General features: G+C 34.5%; 2 protein-coding genes across 2 annotated transcripts; one reads left to right on the top strand and one right to left on the bottom strand.

Moving 5' to 3' along the window:
• The first annotated feature begins 718 nt into the window (after positions 1-718).
• Positions 719-2,783, top strand: LOC144836119 (F-box only protein 39-like). The gene is made up of 2 exons (XM_078691314.1): positions 719-1,331; positions 1,719-2,783. The coding sequence occupies exons 1-2, from the start codon at positions 789-791 to the stop codon at positions 2,667-2,669; spliced, it is 1,494 nt and encodes a 497-aa protein (XP_078547440.1). The 5' UTR covers positions 719-788; the 3' UTR covers positions 2,670-2,783.
• Positions 2,784-9,342: 6,559 nt separating this feature from the next.
• Positions 9,343-20,871, bottom strand: LOC144836120 (ester hydrolase C11orf54-like). The gene is made up of 7 exons (XM_078691315.1): positions 20,721-20,871; positions 20,146-20,244; positions 19,277-19,452; positions 18,468-18,635; positions 17,422-17,571; positions 16,135-16,248; positions 9,343-9,540 (listed from the first exon to the last, which is right to left on the bottom strand). Exons 1-7 carry the CDS (start codon positions 20,797-20,799, stop codon positions 9,367-9,369), a joined length of 960 nt encoding a protein of 319 aa, XP_078547441.1. The 5' UTR covers positions 20,800-20,871; the 3' UTR covers positions 9,343-9,366.
• Between the last annotated feature and the right edge of the window lie 1,011 nt (positions 20,872-21,882).

Below are 21,882 nucleotides of genomic sequence, written 5' to 3' on the forward strand. Positions count from 1 at the left end.
AACGTACGTCTAGGGGAAGCCCCGAAAAAGCATACTTTGGTGTGAGAAGGCAAATTCAATGCTTATTATAGCTCTATCTATATTTATTTACAGCAATTTGTTGAAGTAATTAAATAAATCAATGTAAATAGGTCGTATAGATACAGTTGAGTAGGCCTACGTATCGGCTGGTGGTCTATACAAAAATAATCGAATGCTATAATGTAAACTACCGTACAGTACATGATACCATAGATATTATAGTGTAATATATTAATATTCACTATAATCCTCTATGATGACGATACACTATACTTCATTGCCACACAATTAAATATTGTAGGTAACTGCAGCGTTCCATTTTTTGATGTACGTCGGAAGGCTATATACTTTATGCATGCTGACTGCCAGTGATCTAAACAATAGGTACGCGGTTGTCTGGCGGTGTCCTTTGTACGAATCGTTCGTTCCTCGCTTACGATACACGCGTCAAAGTTACATCCAGGGACCAAAAATTCGTATTTATTTTTCAGGTGAAAAAGCAAAGCAAAGCAAAAAGCCCCCAGAGACATGTATTTTGTAAGCGCGCCTTTTTACAATCACGGAAGTTTCGCGCCAAAAGTAGAATTTCGTATAGAATCTCCAGAATAATAGAACGCGTATTGTGTTATTCTCGCGCCGTCGCTGAGACGTCATTGAATCATTCCGAATATAAACAAAATCAATGGATCGGTATCTGTTGGTGTCAATTTCATAATAGTGACATTTATTGATTACAGAAATCAACCTTTAATAATAAAACTGTACTGATGGATGTTGATAATATTCAGGTCCAAGTTATAGTTGAAGTACATACAGAAAGTGGAGAGGCCGTACGAGTTAACCGAACACCGGCAGTAGGCCTACCATCACCTCAACCTCCAGCTTCATCCACCTCGAGCTCTTCATCAAGTACCGACAACGAAGATGATGAAGATACATTAATCTTTCAGTGGGACAACTTGCCACATTTTATCATAACTAACATTGCAGAATACTTGAGTGACCAGGATCGTATCAACATGGCTCTGGTCTGCCAGAGCTGGCTTGCAGGTGTTATGAAAGCGCCGCGACTTTGGCGAGAGAAGACAATCACGTTAACTGGTGATAAGAGCGACCACGATCACCTTCGGTACGTCCGATCTGTAGGACGATATCTACATTCGTTTCATCTCTTCTCGCACATAAGGACGTATTACAACCGTTACCAGGTTCGGCGTTTCCAAAAAATGCTGACAACTATATTAGCAGAGCTTTATAGAAGAGGACCAGTTCAATTAAAAGAAGTTTCCTTTGTCGATTTTTATGTTCATGTGAGTTTTCTACTTATTGTTGACATAGGTCTAGGCCTACGTAGGTCTACTACTAGTACTAGGCCTACCTAGGCCTATGAACACTTAGGGCCTAATGATTTATTTATTGATGAAAGTAGTCTAAGGCCTAGGCCTCGGCCATTATCCGGTTTATGTTTGTGTAATTTCTAAAAAAAGTTTTATAATTAATTATCTAGGACTAAAGCTGAGCCTACTGTACGGTTGTTTAGCATATTCCCCTTTGCTTCAATTTAAGAATTCATTGTTTCTTTTATTTTAAGTCCAGAATTTAAGTCTGGAAAAGTGATTAAGTAATACAAGCTAGTATTCTTTCATTATGTATGCTTTAGTAATTTGATATTTGCATCTTGTTTTCCAAACAAACAGCGTCACATGCGATTTGATCGGGATTTTTCTTATCGAAAAGGAGTGTTACGGTCCATAAAACGATTCCTTCGAGTTCAACGACGACTTGAATCCGTCGATCTTACCGGTCTTTGCATTAAGTTTGAAGAGGCTATGTTGCTACTGAACTGCTTGTCTGCTAGGTCAAACAGAACGCTCATAAACCTGTATATGCACCACTTACTTCAGACTCACGAAGAGGGATACAGCCAAATAAGTTTCGTAGAAGCTATGAATCGCTTCGAAAAATTGAATGTGTTGCACATTGACTATAACTGTATATCGGACGATCTACTCATCGCATTTGCGGGACACAAGAGAGGTAGCCTTCAGGAACTGGCTATCAAGTGCAGACGTGAAGATATACATCATCACGTGATAGAAGAAGAGTCGTGGACGAAGCTACACAAGAACATGCCGTTATTGACAGTGGATATGGTGTGTCGTGAAATCGTACGTTTCCCGACACTGAAGTCAATCTTGGTATCAAGTATGCAGCTAACTAGCCTAGAAATCTTTGGACACGATAGCGCAGATAATTTCCAACCCGATCGTCTGCTGCGCCACATTGCCAAGGCATTCCCAATGTCACTGGAGAGATTGGTAATTGACATCAATCAGATCCGAAGAACAATGAGTCATGGGTTCTTAGCAATAATTACGAATTGTGTCAATATTGACTACTTAGAGATTCATGGAAGAATATTAGTGGAGTACCTTCAAGAAATGTTCGATTATTTCCAAGTGGTTGTCAACAGGGACGGATTGGCACCCGGGCCTACAAATTTTAGATACGTTGGTTACGGTATGGATCATATCGAAGGATTTGCTGAAACTGCAGTTATGTTTGAAGACTACCAAGATGTAGTTGCACGGCACAACTGCACGTATGAGTTTCTTATGGATCCGTATTTAGCGACTGCTTGGTTATAGAATGAATAATATAATGAAGGGAACCATAAGCTAGTAAGAAGAGAAATATGAAGTGGAAAATGTCATCAAATAATTATGTTATCAATTTGCTATTATAAAGTTTATTTGCAATTAACAATATAACAGTATCATGGAAAATATGTTGTATTTTACAATACAGATTATTTTGTAATAAAATTCTGCGATAAATTTATGGTATAATGTTTTATTATCAATATTAATGATGATCAATTCCGAGATCGACCACCCTTTTCACATCACCTAAAAGCTTTTATACTCCCGGGTGGCGTTTTGTATGGTGTGCATCCATGTGTTTAAACTCTCAATGTCGCGGCATAAGTTCTCGCTGCTGCACTACTTGCGCACACTGGATCTCATTTCAACAACGTCAACTAGTTTACAGTCGCAGTGCTATTATGTCGACATTAAAGTGCTCGTACACTCATTTCAGGTACTTCCGTAGGCCTACAGTTATGTTCAACAATTTCTCGAAAAGTTCTTTTCAGTTGAATTGAGTTGCTTTTAAAGGGTCTTTCACACCTCTTCCGGCACCGACAAATCAAATCGAACGCCAATGTTTCGTTTTTAAGACGCCTCACGCGGCTACTATGCGAAACGAAACATTTACGTTCGATTTGATTTGCCGGTGTCGCACCGGAACCGTGCCGGAACAGGTTTGAAGTATATTAAGTCCAGAGGCCGGCATAAGCCTACCGTAATGATCTATTTTGAACGCACATGAATCGTCTACAAAATTTGATCGGGTGTTTAATTTATATATAGGATTTCAGTGAGTGGATGTAAGTAGTGTAATAAATAAGGTTAAATGTTGAATTAGAATTGTTATTACCACAATTACTGACAATCTTTCAAATTATTCAGAAAATGCCAACTAACAGCCTCATTTTAGATATCGGTACGCTGTCTTCTTCGTCAATAACATTTATTACGTATACAATGTTGTATTTTATTCGGCTCCATGGGATAAACACCTGATTGAACGCAAGTACTTGAGCATCCCAACAATTATTTCAGCACGGAGCATAAATACAAAGTACAAGCAAAGGTGTGATTATCCTATAACTTTAAGCTCCGTCTAGAATATCAAACATTAGGTGACAAAAAAAATGTGAGGTGCCCATAATATGGACATGATGATGTTATATCACTACCATATTTGGGCACATTACTACCATATTGTGGCACATCACACTTTTTTTCAAACTAATTTGATAGTGTAGACAGAGCTTTAGAAAACCATAGAGACTATAATATCTCTATGAGAAAACGTATAATTAGTATCATGTCTATTGATAGTCGGTGATCCGCTAGACGCACAGTTATTTCGGAATTTGGAATATTGTATTCATCGTTTTCGTTGTAACCGTCATGCTCAGTGTGTATAACCCATATTCGTGCTTAAGTGGTTTATTTAACATGTTAAAACGTGTTATTGCTGAGTGACAATCCTATTTCACAAAAAAACCTTACCACATGTTCACGAATGCCTAATCATGGTGCACATGTAAAGTGAGTTGCGTAATGTCACCTCAATTCAGTACCATACAAAAACATAATACAGTATTTCAGGTGATATATTGTTGAACCTACGCGTTTTGACACGTTACGTTGCGTTTGCGCAGATCGCCTAATTGATCTTGGTGACGAGTTAATCTATAGGCCTACATGTAGTTCAGGCTCAACCGTCTCTTTTTTTTTTACATCCGTTCCTAGATTAGCAAACACTTTTATCTGTCGATATGTTATTTAGCTATTCGCATATCATTTCACTACTGAGTCTGGTTTAACTCCTGAGTCTGGTTTAACTCAAAGATTACTTTCAATTAGAGTTAGTCTTCTTCACTTGGCGAAATAAAAATGAAGGTATAGAAACCTGTGAATACAGACACCAATGAGGTTCGATTTTCGTCGCAATTGTAATGAGAAAGCATTACGAACGTTTCAGCTCATTGCGTTGCCAATACGTCGAAATTGTCCAATCACAAATGGTGTTAGCAATAGTTCCTAACATGATTTCGATTCATGTTTTATAATTATGACGCGTTAGTTGTCTGAGGTACCGGTGGAAGTTTTATGTTTACCTACAGATTACAACTCAGGGACCTTTATCTTGCCTTTATTAGGGAAGCGTCAATGAGTTACTCATTACTAGTTACTGTGACAAACATTAATATATATATCATAGGCCTCTGAGAATGCTCTCGAGTTGTTTGTCGTCATGCTGTGACGGTGCTAACACTTTTCCTCGTTTGTGGTGTTATAGAAATCTATATATTTGTTATTATATTAGGCCATCTGATGCCTAAAATGCGTCTTGGAAATTTTCTGTGAATATGTCAATTTCGTCTTCCATTATGCGAGTTAAAATCTAAAGTTCACAAATATATAGGAATATGCTGACCACAAATATATGCTAAAGAAGCGCAGTTTAAGTACTAGTGGCGTTTTCTTATGGTCGAATACATGTCGTGATTTATTGAATGCAAGGAGAGCAAGCCTTTTCTGTTGCCTATGTTCTTCTCTCAAGTTTACTTCCTATATACTTGCAGTTCTTCCATTCTTCATCTCCATTTATTTTTACCGTGTACTCATCTGTCTTGCTTTACAATATAACTCTAATAATATCCACCTTTTTCGTAGTTGACCTTTTTGGAATTGACCGTTAAACTTTAAATTAACAGATTGAAACGTGGATTATAAAAGGAAATAAATTGCAATTCCTATCATAAAAGGTTGTGGTAAATAAACTAAATATGCATTATTTTCGGTACTATAGGTAATTTAATCAAATCGTGCATGCTTTTGGATTTTCATTAAATTTGCATAATTTTTTACTTAATAACCACCATCTAGATGTCTATTTTAGCATACTTAATTCATTCATTAAAACTTTATTATCCCCTTAGGGAAACTAGGTTGGCCTTATCAACTTTACATACATTAAGATTACCTACTAAGAAATATATATATATAAAAAGGAACGATCTGTATCTCATAATCAATTGATGATGTTCGTATTCTCTTTTTACATAGGCCTAAAAACAATGATTGCATTAAGTTCCCAATACTATAAAGACTGCTTATATTATGATGATCTTATAAGTTTTTATATTTAAAAAATATATATATCATGTTTTTGAATAACTTCAGGTTTGGAAAAAAATCACTGTTAAGTATATGTTCTTGTGTGTGAATAAGTTCACGTTATGAATAAGATTGTGTTGATATAAAGTTTGCAGTACACCACGTATATTAGTTCTGAAAAGAACTGTTGAGTTTCTCGACGTTTCGATCAATATGCTTTGATCGTCCTTAGGAGTGAGAATGTGTTATGAATAAGATTGTGTTGAATTTTAAAAAAAGACTGCTTATATTATGAATAATTAGTCAATGTATTATCAATATTTCCTTTAGATTTCTAAAGTAATTATTATTCCTGTATGTGATTGGTCATCACAAGACAATAGACTGTTAAGGTGAATTATGCTTATTGGTTCACGCAATTCTAGGACAAATCGAGTAATGTTAGCAAAACACAATGGAATAATATTATTATAAGCAAATAGTCACGATGGCTGTCAACAGTGTTTACAGTTAAATTTCATTACAATTGAATTAACCTGAACAGGCCTAAAGCTCTGTCTACACTATCAAACTTTAAGTGACCACCACCATATTTGGGCACATCACCACCATATTTTGGCACATCCCTCTTTTTTGCCAAACTAGTTTGAATAACAGCAACGTTGAAGTTATTTCATCGACAACAGGTGGTTAAATAAACATTAATTGTTGCAAATCCTTGTATATTCCTAGTGATGCATACTACTGTATATTGTAGGAGCATTTCCTTCCAACCTTTGCATGTATGGAAATGAATGCATTGACAGGTACAATTCAAAAGATCCGAAAAGACCTAACAGCAATAAAAAATGTCATTGCTAAGCCTTGTTACAACCGCTAATGTAGAAAACGCCAGCTAATGTCGAAACAACCGTTAATGTAGAACAATCCACCGCTTATGTAGTAAAACCTCCAGCTTATGTAGAAACACCAACAGGTTATGTAGTAAATAAAAATCAACACCAGCTAATGTAGAAACAGTCAACAGCTTATGTAGTAACGAAAATTTCCTCCCAGCTTATGTAGTTACTATCGCCAGCTAATGTAGAAAATGTTATATATTTTACAAAAATGTCTAATTCATGTGCAAGCTTCGATCTTTACTTAGCTATCTCGTAAGCAACCAACTTTCTAAAACGACCACACATCGTAATAAGCTACCATCTCTGTTAAGGGACCGCTTCTCATAATCGACCACGTCTTGTAAGGGATCACCTCCTCTCATAAGGGACCGCTTCTCATAATCGACCACCTTTCGTAAGCGACCACACCTCTCGTAAATGACCACCTCGTTTAAGGGACCACGACCTCTTTCTCTCTATTAACGGACCGCTTCACATAATCGACTATCTCCCGTCACAACGACCTCTGGTAAGTGACCACCTCTATTGAACGTCCACCGCTTCTATTAAGGGACCGCTTCTTATAATCGACCACCTCTCGTAAGTGTTCACCGCCTCTCATAAGGAACCGCTTTTCATAATCGACCACCTCTCGTAAGCGACCACCTCTTTTAACGACCACACCTCTCGTAAGTGACCACCTCTTTTAAGGGACCACGACCTCTTTATCTCTATTAAATCTTCAATGATGAGAAGCGGTCCCTCAACAGAGACAGTGGTCGTTCAATAGGAGGTGGTCACTTTCGAGAGGTCATTGTGATGGGAGATGGTCGATTATGAGAAGCAGTCTCTTAATAGAGGTGGTGGTCCTTTAAAAGAGGTCGTCACTTACGAGAGGTGGGGTCGTTAAGAGAGGTGGTCCTTTAAAAGAGTCGTCAACTGACGATTATGAGAAGCGGTCCTTTAATAGAGAGAAAGAGGTCGTGGTCCCTTAAAAGAAGTGGTCCCTTAAAAGAAGTGGTCACTTACGAGAGGTGTGGACCTTAAGAAAGGTGGTCGTTTACGAGAGGTGGTCGATTATGAGAAGTGGTCGATTATGAGAGGAGGTGATCCCTTACGAGAGGTGGTCGATAATGAGAAGCGGTCCCTTAACAGAGATGGTTGCTTACGATGTGTGGTCGTTTTAGAAAGTTGGTAGCTTACGAGAGGTGGAAAGACTGATAGCTAAGTAAAGATCGATGCATTTGCACATGAATGAGACATTTTTGTAAAATATATAACATTTTCTACATTAGCTGGCGATATTAACTACATAAGCTGGGAGGCAATTTTCGTTACTACATAAGCTGTTGACTGTTTCTACATTAGCTGGTGTTGATTTTTATTTACTACATAAGCTGTTGGTGTTTCTACATAAGCTGGAGGTTTTACTACATAAGCGGTGGGTTGTTCTACATTAACGGTTGTTTCGACATTAGCTGGCGTTTTCTACATTAACGGTTGTAACAAGCCTTTTCCTACATAATGTTACTGGCATTAATAATTTTGTGTTTGTAGAAAAACCCCTAAGACCTAAAGAACCAACTCAAAGAACAGGAATTGCATGTGTTATCAGTGTTTCATTATTTCATTTTATTAATGCATTGTATAAAATGACAAAAAAATCACAAATATTTAATCATCTATGATAAATATACTGTAATTCATATCTAATATTAATCTCTTATTCATCTATTCAGCTCATTTTCATACAAGCACATGTAATGTAATTTCTCTTAAATTTCATTCATTCATTTTTAACTTCTGATGATGTTATTTTTGCTTGTTATTTTATTTTTAAGAAGACCCATTTGATAAATTTAAGGACTTTTGGGGACTATCTTTCATTTCTTATTTTCACCTCATTTATTGTACTTTTTAGATTTTAATGTGGTTTTTGCTATTTTCACATTGTTTTTTATTTCTAATTATATCTTTAACCTATACATAATCTTTGTGTGCAAATAATGTAAACGCAAATAAATCAAATGTCAACAAGAACATGAATCAAATGATTAAAAAAATGCAGTTTCACATATGCTCAAGTTGGTCACTTGAGTGGGAGTTCTACATGAGTGTCCTCTATATACCCCCTGCTATATCTTCTCTTCACAATGTCTTCCCCACCCCCTCTATATCTCCTCTCTACTCTATACCTCCCCTCCTCTACTCTATACCTCCCTTCCTCTACTCTACACCTCCCCTCCTCTACTCTACACCTCCCCTCCTCTACACTACACCTCCCCTACTCTACACCTCCCCTCCTCTACTCTCTATCTCCTCTACTGTGTATCTCCCCTCCTCTACTCTACACTACACCTCCCCTCCTCTACTCTACACCTCCCCTCCTCTACACTACACCTCCCCTCCTCTACTCTCTATCTCCTCTACTGTGTATCTCCCCTCCTCTACTCTACACTACACCTCCCCTCCTCTACACCTCCCCTCCTCTACTCTCTATTTCTCCTCCTCTACTCTATATCTCCCCTTCTCTACTCTATATCTCCTCTACTCTATAACGTTCCCTCCCTATATCTGCCCTCCCTATATCTGCCCTCCCTATATCTCCCTTCCTATATCTTCCGTCCCTATATTTCCCCACACCCTAGCCCCCCCCCCCCCCCCACCCCCCACACACACTTCCATGTCTACCCTCCCCTAAACATCAGCAATCAATCTCTCCCTAAATTGTGTGTCTCTTTTGGTGCATCAACACGGTAGATGTATTCAGCTACCTGATAGTAAGCTTTGTAAACAACCTCATCAGGAGTGACATCATAGTGGTAATGGCCACCTTCTCCATGATGCCCAAAGCCATGGGAATGTTCCAAACGTAAATCCAATCCCTAGAAATTAAATAAAAATAATTGTTATTCATTCATGAGGCCATTGTGTAGGGAACTGTGCAATTTGTTTTTCCGTGTTCTGGACCCCAATGGAATTAAGTATTTTACTTTTTGGCATATCCTTTTAACTCGAGTCCTACTCTTGTACTGATATGCTTATTAGTTATCCGCTTGGTATACCAAGCGGATAACTCCTTGTAATTGTATGAGATCAATATTTTTTTTCTGTATTATTCTTCTTTCCTTCCTTCCTTTTTGTGAGTCGTGTTCCTCTAAAATGTGTAAACATAACATTTCATAACTTTGACAACATATGGGCATTTACGTGAAGTTGTGCACCTCCTATTTTTGAATGACGTCATAGTTGCGCAACGTGACTTATGCGCAATTTTATGAATTTCAATGATTGATCATAGATTAAAAACCAAAAGTCATTTAGTATTGACACTTTGTGAAAATTTAAGTCATATCAGGGGCAAACTTTCTACGGATTAAAAATGGCATGTTTCACAAGAAGTTACGCGCGCACGCGCATTTAAAATTTCAAAATGCGCAAAATTAATTTCTAATCAACTTTTTATGCGTTTCTTGTCATTTTGAGCATGTCAAAAATTCCCACGGGCGCGCAATTTTTTACGCACGCGGTGCGCACGTAGCGTTAAAAACATATTTTTTTCTCTTGAATTATATTTTTCAAGCCTTTCCTAGTAATTTTGAAAACAATTTAGACCTTTTCCAGTTTAAATAACGCCATACGAACACGTTGAATTAGACAATTTGTGCGCGTTTTTTATGAAAAAGCTTAAAAAATCGTCAAAATTATGTCTTTTTTTAAACAGTCATAGTTTCTAAAGTAAACCGTGAACCGTTTATTTTTATTACAAAATCTAGAAGTTGATGAGTTGTAGATATCGGATCATGCATCGATAAGGCTAAAAAAACATTGTGACGTCATCGTATGGCCACACGAATGTAAAATATAGGATTTTTGTCTCTTTCGTTACTGCTCATCACATTCAATGGAGCGCATCACGCTTATCTGTATTCCTTTTTCTCCTACATTTATATATTGTGTAGGTCAATCAACTTTCTTTATCATGAGATAAAAATATTTTAATTTTTATGACGTCATCATGCCTAAAAATGTTAATTACGTGGTTCATTAATTTCATCTTTACAGTAAATTTTAATATGTAATGGCTCGTAAAAATAAAACGTGATAATCACGATTAAAACGTTTTCTGGAAGCTATTGGATTGTAGATACGAATTCATGTAAACATTTTGCCAATCGGATGTTGTGACGTCATCATATGGCCAGTTGAATAAAAAAAGTCGTATTTTCATATTTTGCGTAATAGTTCATCACATTTAAAAGGGTGCGCATCTATATTTTAAGTATTCAAATTTCTCCTACACGTTAATATGTTGTTCCTGAGATAATTTTCTTCTGAAATTGCTATCTAAGTGTTTATTTTGATACCGTCGCCATGTTAAAAATTGGAATAAATGGCGGGTCCCGTAATTTCACCTATTCTACACTGTATGTAATATGTATACAGATTATACTGTTTGCATGTATATACTATATGACACAAAATTGACAGAATTTAGCACTAACAGCATATCATATTTTTCCGTTCTTGTCATAATGCCATAATCTTTATCTGTGTGCAATATTCCAACGTATGACGTTTGTCGTGGTGCGGATAACTAACTCGTCAAAGTGACGAGTTTCATGTCTAGTGTTGTATTATGTATTTGTGTGACTCTGGTTAATAATGTAAATCAATCAAGCAAAAAATAAATGTTGTGTTATTAAACCCTTTCAATTGAAAAACACTAAATTGATTTTGTATCAATATTATATAAGTTCGCTTATCAAGGAATGGAATGTGTGACACTGTGTTACTAAAAAGACTTAATGTTTGACTTTTATTACTATTTTAATGTTTTATGTTCTGCATTTTTAAATGTAAAGTTACTTATATATTGCTTACTAAAAAACTAATAAAAAAAACTGGGCCAAAATCCAAGATAAAAAAAAAATAGAGGGCACTATAGAACATTCACTCATGCATGCAAAATAATCTAAATTATGAGAAAATAATTAGATACAAGATATGATTATAATGTTTCTGCTGTATTGACAGGTAAATACAAATTATACAGCAATGTTTTTTAAACAATCTTTGGCAACTGAGTCAATAACTTGTGGCACACTCAAGTGAAATCAGATATAAGTTGGAATTTTCAAAATTGAGATTTTCACAAATACTGAAACTACATAATCGAATTAAAATACTGAAAAAATATCTCAATACCATGTTTACTTCCAGAGATATCACCAACCAAAGTTTAGGTCTTTTTGAGGAAAATGCTTTTAAAGTTTAAAAAAAAGGGGTATTATAATTGTTTTATTTCAATGGAAAAACAGCAATTAGGTACGTAAATAAATACTGTCATTCATTCTGTTAAAAAAAAATGTAATTTTTCAGCCTTTTATTGTTTTTGGCTATTTATACAAATTTACTAATGCGCCACATATCTGTCACCGATCTAACTCAAAAAGAAATCTTTTATGTTCGCAAATACAACCAATTCTTGCAAAATGTAGATAAATTTGGTTACAGTTATGCTGCTTATTCATCGAAAGCTATTTCAGCCTGTGTCAATTTTTAAAACGTTTAGTTTTTCAGACTTTTACAAAACATATAATCTTTCTAAAATAACATAGGATCAATGTGATGACCAGATGGAAAGCTGTTGTTTTTAACTGCTGAATAATTTACTAGAATAATCCAGGGAGATTTGTGCTAATAACCATGCTTATTTAACAAAACAAATAGTGCATTTTGTTTTTGAAATAAAACATAACGGAAGTAAACTCTATCTAAAGCGCCTTATTTAACAAAAACAATACATCAAAAAAGCTAAGAAAGAAAAACAATAAAAAAATCAGGTCTGTCATGGACACTGACATTATCGGGCATTCCCTTAAGGTATATATTATGCTGCATAGAGCTGAATAAACCGTTTATTTTAAATAGATTAAAAATATACTTTTTATATCGACTGTATTTCTGCTAAATTTTTGCGTCATTTTTGCTCATTGTAAATCATCCTGTGTTTAATACATTTTTTAGTACTCAATCAAAATACTATTAATACTGTTAACAGAATAAATCAATGTAGTGTATTCTAGAATGTGCTATCATATAAAGCAATGGGTTTTCATATTATATCCATTCTGTATTTATTGTATATATTGTATTTATTAACAGCTTGAGATGAACACGCGTTCTGAACACTAAAAACTTAATTTACTTTTAATAAATATGCACTTTTCATTTCACTTTTTTTTGTCAATGTCCGCTATTGGTCACCTGATTCTCAGTGCTGTATCTATCTATGACAATATATGTAAAGTATCACAGGCAATTCCATAACACAGCATCTCATGTGTATCACATGTTGTGCCTGTATCGTGAAAAATTAGGTTATGGGTTAGCTTGGGGTCTGTGATGCATCTCATGTGAAACACGTCTGATCCTGTATCACAGAATTTGTCTATGAATGATACTTGAAAATTTAGATACAGTACCGTGAATCGCTTGTATTTGTAATGCTAAAAAAAGTTGAATGCTGTTCCAATCTTTAAACCTATTTAAATAACAACAAATAAAAAAAAATGCATCTGTTGAATGCCTCGTTATGATGTCAAAGAATTTGTTGGTTAATCGTTGATGGCATGTTGAGCTTAATGTTTATTAAGTTACTCGTAAATGTGTCTTTGTATATTTATATTGTATATTTACATATCCATGGCATCTAAATTTTTGTTTAACTTTTAAACTTAATTGATTTTAACATACGTAATTTAACAAGACTAAAAGTAATCAAATAATTAATGGCGGGTATTACAACAAGAGGAATTATCTTTCATTGAACAAAATTGTATTTTCAAAGTCGAATATAGCAAAAAGATTAATTGTATTTTTAGCCAAAAGTTAGAAAGTTTAACAGACGTTTTATTCTTGAAAAAACACCTGAAATACAATTTGACTAATACAAGATTAATATTGAACATTTGGAGTGGAATTTGTTTTAATGTGAATCTATTGCCGATTGTGTTAACAAGTCATTATCAATATCATTCATCATACACACAAAGCCCGATTTTGAAGGAACGGAAGGTCAGCAGTTGAAAAAGTTTAGTTCAAGTTAATAAATGTGTAAATGACTACGGTATGCACAAAGCGCCCTGGCCTACATGTGAGAATTAGTCAGTAAGTACTGTACAAAATAGTAAAAAAAAAATAGGCCTTAGGTCAGAATGATAGCGATACGATAATGATGTTCCTTATGTTCACCGAACATTAACCGAACATTAATTACAAACAGCGCGTAATTCACCATTCGTGACAATTTTTAACTCTTCAAAAGCAACTTTTCCAGAAAAAGTAATTTTCACCAGAAGGTCAATCCTTGTAAAGTGTTTTGGTCTTCGGAATAATACGATTAATGTCACTAGTTTGTGGATAAAAACAGTTAAACATGTAACTAAAGACTAATCCCTTGCGTAAACAGTTTGACAGTGAAGAAAGGTTCGCAGGACAATGCCAGCTCAACAATCTGGAAACAATCTCTGATGCCCTAATTTGGCAACCAAACATGGGAAAGCAAAAAAAGAAACCAGTACATACAGGTACACCCTAAAGATGGATGGTGTGTGTTGATAAAGGAACAGATTTTCAATGGAAACAGGGTTGTTTGGTAGAATCGGTATAAGTTCGGGTTTATCTCGGACCAAGTAAGTAGTCTTAAATATAAGAAGAAAGGACTCTGGAATGTGGAAGTTCTGGAAAGAGGCTGAGAGAGAATACCTAATTGCAACCTCTGCATTTTTTTTGTATTTGAAATTAAAGTAATACCTTAACATCAAAAGATCTTTTAATGAATTCTGAGGATATAAATATTGTTCGCTCAGATCATGAAAACGAGATTAAATTGTTGCAATGACGTGTTGACATGGTCTACTTCATATAACATCCACTGATCTAGATTCAATGTAATGTTAACTAATAATATAATCCAGCCTTATTAAAGGCGAATTAATAATGTTTACTGTTAACAATACAGAAAGTACTTATTTGACAGGTTGGAAAGGTTACTTTTTGGTTATCTGCACTTGGCGGATAACCCCTTGTTATTGTCGGGATCTTATTCTTCTTTCGTTCTACGGATTTTGTCGCACATGTATCTTTAATTCTTGTCAACATCACATAACTTGATGAAGATTGACCTGTCAACTGAAGATGTGCAGGAAACTTTGTTTTATGACGTTAGAGTTGCGCAGTGTATGTTACTCGTGATTTTATGAAATTTGAATGTTGATCATAAATTCTGTGAATGTTGCCTTTGCGTCACGGTGACAAGTTCAAATCTAGTCTGAGTTGTAATTTATTTCTTATTTTATTCAATTTCAAAGTGTAATAGTAGGAAGATCAATTTAGGTGGAGCTTATGCTTTGCATTTTGTGACATAACGCAAGTTAAGATTTTTGTGACCTGTCGAAAGCGCCCTATGATAGTGATACACTAGTATATTTGGCTAGCTTTCTGTTAAACTTTAACCTCTGTTTGTTTGTAATATTTATTGCTATTGACCAAAATATATCTTAACAAAACATTACAATTAGCAAAATTTGACATACCAGAGGATAACCCTTTAAGATGGAATGCTTGTTTCAGAAGGGATCCTCAACAAAACATTAACATGATATAATAAAGACAACACAGTCACAACAAAATTAAATATTATATAAAAATACTACTGTACATATAAATTATCTATAACTTTCTCTCAGCTTAGCTTAGGTCCTGTAGGCATTTCTGACAACTTTTGCAAGATTTGTGACTTTTATTGCTGTTTGGTAATTAATATTCGCGGTTGGTTTAGAACAAAATATTTACTCGTAGTTAATAGTCACTATTAAATGCAACTTAATGGAGGATAAAAATAATATTTTTTAAAATCCAATCAAATGACGTCATGACAATAAAAACAATACAATCGTAACGTCACGATATTATTGGTCTTACTAGACATGACGTAATTTGATTGGACGTGTGAAAATATTATTTTCATCAAAGGTAGCGTAAGTGGTTTTCCTAAACTGTATTTTATTATAGTAATTTTCGAATTTTATTTGTTTTATGTAGGAAAAATACAATTTATTTAGTTATCGTTGATCGTTATCGTCCTAGCAGCCTGTAGACTTACTTTTCTAATTTCTTTGTTTTATGTAGGAAAAATACATATTTATTTAGTTATCGTTGATCGTTATCGTCATAGTGTGTCGCAGCTTTTAGACTTATTTTTCAAATTTCTTTGTTTTTTTGTAGGAAAAATGCATATTTATCTAGATATCATTGATTGTTTTCGTCCCAGTATAAATGGGGTTTAAGAAGTGTCTTGTGTTGTATTCTATACTTAATTCTTGGCAAAATTCTTGCAAAACATTTATTTTGTATGTACTATGTATATTTTGGAATTTGTTAAGTTATTTCACTGATTGGAATGTTTTACTCACAGGATCAGACGAAAGAAAGCAACTGAAAACCACGAGCGGAGAAGACATTTCATAGAACTTCAACCAGTTGTTAATTTGGTCAAGGGTGTCCAATGGTGTCGTGGAGAAATCCGGCTGTAAAAAAAAATTTAAAAAATAATAGGGTTCTTAAAATGGTCAGTGACAGCCATGTCATATCAAATAATAGTTTTTGTATTGATGTTTAATAATACTGGTAAAGCCTTGTCTACACTATCAAACTTCATGTGACAACAAAAAGTGATGTGCCCATATATAGATGATGTCATACCACTACTATATTTGGGCATATAACTACCATATTTGGGTACATCTCACTTTTTTTGTAAAATAGTTTGATAGTGTAGACACTGTATGGAATATTACTTATACTGTTATTTTATTAGACTTGAAATTTAAGACTGTGAAATAAGATGACCGAGGTCAACTTTAAATATATTGAGATATATATATATAAACAAAAATTGATTATGAATATTTGAATATAATATCATTCCCAAAGCATGATATACAGTTTAATATATATTTATCTTTTTAGACTCTAGGGTTTACAGGAGCTGAGTTTGTAGGTAATTAGAACAGGAATCAGAACAACGTGAAATTATATAATTGTTATCAATTCATATTTTTATCACGTTTCAATCTTAAACCTGAATGAAAAACAATTTATGTAAAAGTATTCATGGTTGGTAATCTTAATTTTTCATAAATAATATAAATATTAAAAGATATTAAATATTATAGTTTAAATACAAAATTTAATAACAAATGGTTGAGATTTCAATAGATTGTTGAAGCAACTTTGGTGCTTTATTTATATTTACTTGAATTTGAATTGGTTCTATGATGGACCAATAATAATTTTTTTTTTATATATTATTTTATTTTTTACAAATATTTTTTGTGTCTTAGTGCTGCGTGTGATTAGGCCTGCACTACACCTTAATGAATGTGAGTGGTGTAATGGTTATGTCTCCAGCATTTCACAGTTGACATCCCTGGTTCAATTCCTGACAAGGACTTTTTTTTTACATCACTATTATTATTAAAATTATTATTGATTGGTGACCAAATATTTTATTTATCATTCCAACAGAAATTTACTGAAACAATGCTGTGGGTATCTGTGGCTGGATCACAATGGAGATACAAAATAAGTGTAAGTGTAAGTAAAATAATCAGAAAGAAAGTGCCTAGCGTCGGAAGAGACACTATTCTTTTGTCAGGACTATGAGAATACTTGAAGTATTTACTGTATACTGTACATACCATAACATGGAACTTCGCTTTTCCTTTTTCAATGAGAAAAGTTCCACCCAGGCCGACGCATTTGTCACCATACTTCATATTGAGTATATTCCTCATACATGTAACAAAGTTTTCTTCACCAGTCCTTTTACTCACTTTTATTTCAACGACCTTGAATGATTGTATACATAAGTTATAAATATATTATATTATATGCTTGAAACTTGAAACTTATTGTGTGTGGGTATAAATTACACAATACAATTGCTATATTAAACTTTTTGAGTAAAAGCGAATCTGACCTAAAGTGTACCTACAGTCTGTATTACCACAACTTTTTAATTTGGTACCAACTTTTTACTGTGATAACTGCTTAACCCCTAGCTTTTAAAAATGAATAAATAAAAAGATGGGAGGCACGAGATTGTCTGTTGGTGAACTTTTAAAAATGATGATAGGTAGTATTTAATTGTTATTAACATTCAATCCATGTTTCATACCGTATGTTCAATATATTACAGTTTTTCGTATACGAAACGTAAGAGAAACAGGATGTGAAAGTTAATGACTGTATAAGGCCATATACTGCTAGCATACGACGAAATTTCGAAAATATATTTTTCTGAATAAAAGAGACGATTAGTACTTTTTGATGATATACAGTTCAAAATTTGTTTATGAATAAAGATGTGTATTCTCCTTAGATTCCTTTGTATTTGACAACAGAATCTGATCAGCAGTATTGTTCTCCAGTGATAAAACAATGGCCAAGCTACACACATGGGCGGTATCACATGGCCAAGAAGCTGTACAACAATACTGTATATCCGGCTCATATATCATATATATTTCGCATATGTCGTATGCGTACTTTACATATATAGTATACGAACATATCGAAATATAGATTGTTTTTTTGCAATTGCAAAGGGTGGTGTCATGATCATTTTTGTTGACTAACATGGACCTATGGGTAAATTACTGAGTAAACATACACATTGTCATTTTTTATTGATTATAATTACTTGGAGAGACTCCTAAAAATATGACAAAAATAATGCTGTTACCTTGCCTGGTTTTCCCTCAGATAGAAACAAGTTAGCCATGAGGCTAAATTGAGTTGAATCACATGCCTCTAGTATACAAGATCCATCTTGTTTGTTAACCTTTGCAATTCTTGTTAGGTTTTGTCGGTCTTTGTTTTCACCTCCTTTTGTTCTGACGTTTGCCATCATCTAAATTTACAGTGTGCAATAGATGATGTATCATTTCAATGTATCATTTCAATTTGAAGTTATTTGCTAAATAATCAACAATCTGATAATCTTAAAACACCTTTGGGTTACATTTTCCCCGTATTATTTTTACTTTCTTCTGTGGTTATAATTAACAAAATAATATAAAAGAGTTTGTCTGTACAGTTAACGATAATCTCAAAAAAACCTTTGGGTTACATTATCTCCGTATTATTTTTGCTTTCTTTCTTCTGTGGCTATAATTCACAAATATAAAAGAGTTTGTCTGGACAGTTAATGCTGTCTCTTTTCAATGACAGAAGGACTGTAGAACCTAGTATGCTTTTCTAGATGCTTATTGTATTGGTTGGGAACAAAGTTTTAGCACATTAAAACAGAGGTACCTTAAACATGTCAAATAATAATAAAGTAGAACCCTCCTACCACCGCTATACAGGGACAACTCTATTAAGTGACCTTTTTTTGTGAAACAAAACAAGAAGCAATATGTGTTTCAACACTATAGTCAACTCCTATTTAGGGCACACCTTGTTGGGTCAATAGGGTTTATACTTTACTGTAATTTTAAACAATTTATGCTATATTTATAATTTCTATTTTTGTCATTATTTGCTCACTACCTCAGAATTGACACCAACAAAATGGTGGCAGCCAGCTCCTGCTCCCAGCACGAAAGCTCCTGGTAAGTCTGCTTGTTCTGCAACTTTCTCAATGTCATAATTTGTTTCTTTTTTAACTACAGGCATTAGATTTGGCACACCGCCTACTTCGGCTAATCTTGGTTGACCACAAAGACCTGTAAATGTAATCAATGTCATTGGGTCTACTCTAAGGGGTGTAGGCCGGGAACATTTTCTATAGCAATAGTAGACAATGCGAAGTAATATCACTTTTAGTATGTATGTATTCCTATGATCGATGATCAATAAGTCTTGACATCCAGCTATAAATACAACACTTTATTGGGTTGTTCCAACATAACAGTTTAAAAACATGAGTCTCTCCATCCTCAACACCCACAAGGTCTCACTCACTATGAGTGACATTCACTATTTATCAAACAGTATAGCCAAAAATTGGATAAACTGTCATTCATCATGCTTTAAACCAATTCTCATTTAAGGCTGTAGAATAGGAGTTGAGTAGGAAGACCCTAGGACACTAGATCAGGATGGAACCTTAGGATTGGAAGGCAAGCATGTTAACCATCAAACTATAGCTCCACAATAATCATTTTACCTAGTCTTCTCGGATAAGGACTACAAACTGTAGGTCCAGTGTACACATCTAGCTCATGTGCACTGTAAAGAACTTTGCTAATACATATTTTAAGATGAGTAGGGGGCCCTCTGGGAGACAGAAGAGGTCACCAAGTATAAAAAAAACAAGTAATAACAAACCATGGTGGAAGTCATTCTGTCATCACTAAATAAACAACACACCCTTACTCACACCCAGTTATCAAGAACCAAGCTTGTCTGTACTGTACCTGGTGACGCTAATGTGAAGGGTAACTGGGTAAGATCAGGACACTCGACATAATTGACACTTGCCTCACCAAAGTTTGCTTTTAGACCTTCTTCAAGAACTAAAATTTAAAAAAAAAACGACTATTAAAATAACCCTTTTTATTATTAGGCCTAGTGGGTCCATATTTTGCAACAAAAACAACAACAAAATAACAAATAGGCCCTATACTACTGCAGGCCTTACTACTGAAAATAATAATAAATTAGCAGAGAGGCCTAGGCCTACTATACACTGCCTGTATAAAAATATAGCCTACTAGGCCTATGCTATCTTACAGGATGACAAACTATATAGGCCTAGTAGGTCTAGTATAAATCTGTCTCTTGAGTCTGTTTCCTGCAAATTCAGTCCTCTTATTACAGTATATTATTATGATATAATTTGACTAAAGGCGTAGGCCATTAATAAGCCTGGCACTGCCAGTTAGAGCAGGGGGATTATGTAATCTTCCTGGTTAGAGAATGAATAGAGCACTCGTCACTCGATGACGTGTAGGCTAGGCCTAGCCTAAAAACCAAGTACTTCGGACTCTACCTTTACATAGTTCATCAATTTCGGGAACAAACAACTTCCTGTTTTCTATTGTCATCTTTCGATCTGTATTTTCTGCCATTATAAGTTTATATTATTATCTAGGCTAGAATAAGTACACGACCTGATGAAATGCTGACTTCACTTTTTGTTATCGCACATGTGACGCTGATTTTTATTTCGACGACCCTGGGCATTTGGGGGCGTCGCCTTCCAGCTTGGGTTTTCCACAAATCATGGATCAAGGCTATAAAACATGGATAGGATACATCATGTCGTCATCAATGATCAATGGACGGAAAATGGAAGTTTTAGTAAGAGACCAATACCGTACTATTCATACCTAGCTACTATTAATAGCTATTCATTAATGCAATGTTGACATTGTACACAGGTAATGTAGCAATTATTGTAATAAGGCTACTGCAGTATAAACACTATATATATTTGTCTATGTAAATCATAATTATGATTTTCTTAATTTGAGAATTATTTTAATGAAGAGATAAGAACATGTAGGTATCATAAGGGGACAGTCTTGAGTCATATTAATTATTCTTGTGAAAACTTGTAGACCTTATTTTTGATCCACTTCTGAACCTAAATGTTGTTTCTCTGATATATACGCAGGCACAGGATCTATAACAATATTCATTTCTAAAAGAATATTCTTACTAAAAAAATGAATAGATGCACGTTGTAGGTCTTTGGTTTTAAATAGTGAGTGGAAATCAGAATAATGAATTTCCCTATACCGTTGGTATTGAAAAGTGATGTTATTAGCGTAAATAAAAGTTGGCTTCCAAGGAATTTCTTAATCCATGGAAATACTATAGGCCTATCTCTTGTGAGAACATTGGATCAATGGAAAAACAGTTTTTAGTCGAATTGAGGAGAGTTCTAGGCCATAATAGTCTATATAGTGTAGGCATATGTGTACTGACTCGTAAGGTAAGCGATGAGGTTGATGTTCGCCCCCAGTTACATATTTCTATTTTAAAAAAAACACAATTAAAGACGACATTTTATAATTCGTATCGTTTTCGTAAATATTTCTTTAAAAAAACTCCCTCGCCTTTTTGACGTAACAGTTTTGTTCTTTCTTCATTAGGCCTAAATGATGCGTTTTTTTATTGATCAATTTAATAATTTAAGAAATAGGCTA

Source organism: Antedon bifida, chromosome 2, assembly GCF_963402885.1.
Source record: "Antedon bifida chromosome 2, ecAntBifi1.1, whole genome shotgun sequence".
NCBI classification, from domain to species: Eukaryota; Metazoa; Echinodermata; class Crinoidea; order Comatulida; family Antedonidae; genus Antedon; species Antedon bifida.

Coding starts and splice junctions, on each gene's coding strand:
- LOC144836119 (XM_078691314.1), top strand. CDS start 789: ATGGATGTTGATAATATTCAGGTCCAAGTTATAGTTGAAGTACATACA. Junction 1,332..1,718: donor TTGTCGATTTTTATGTTCAT/GTGAGTTTTCTA, acceptor CCAAACAAACAG/CGTCACATGCGATTTGATCG.
- LOC144836120 (XM_078691315.1), bottom strand. CDS start 20,799: ATGGCAGAAAATACAGATCGAAAGATGACAATAGAAAACAGGAAGTTG. Junction 18,636..19,276: donor TTGTTGGTGTCAATTCTGAG/GTAGTGAGCAAA, acceptor CTGTAAATTTAG/ATGATGGCAAACGTCAGAAC. Junction 16,249..17,421: donor AAGCGAAGTTCCATGTTATG/GTATGTACAGTA, acceptor TTTTTTTTACAG/CCGGATTTCTCCACGACACC.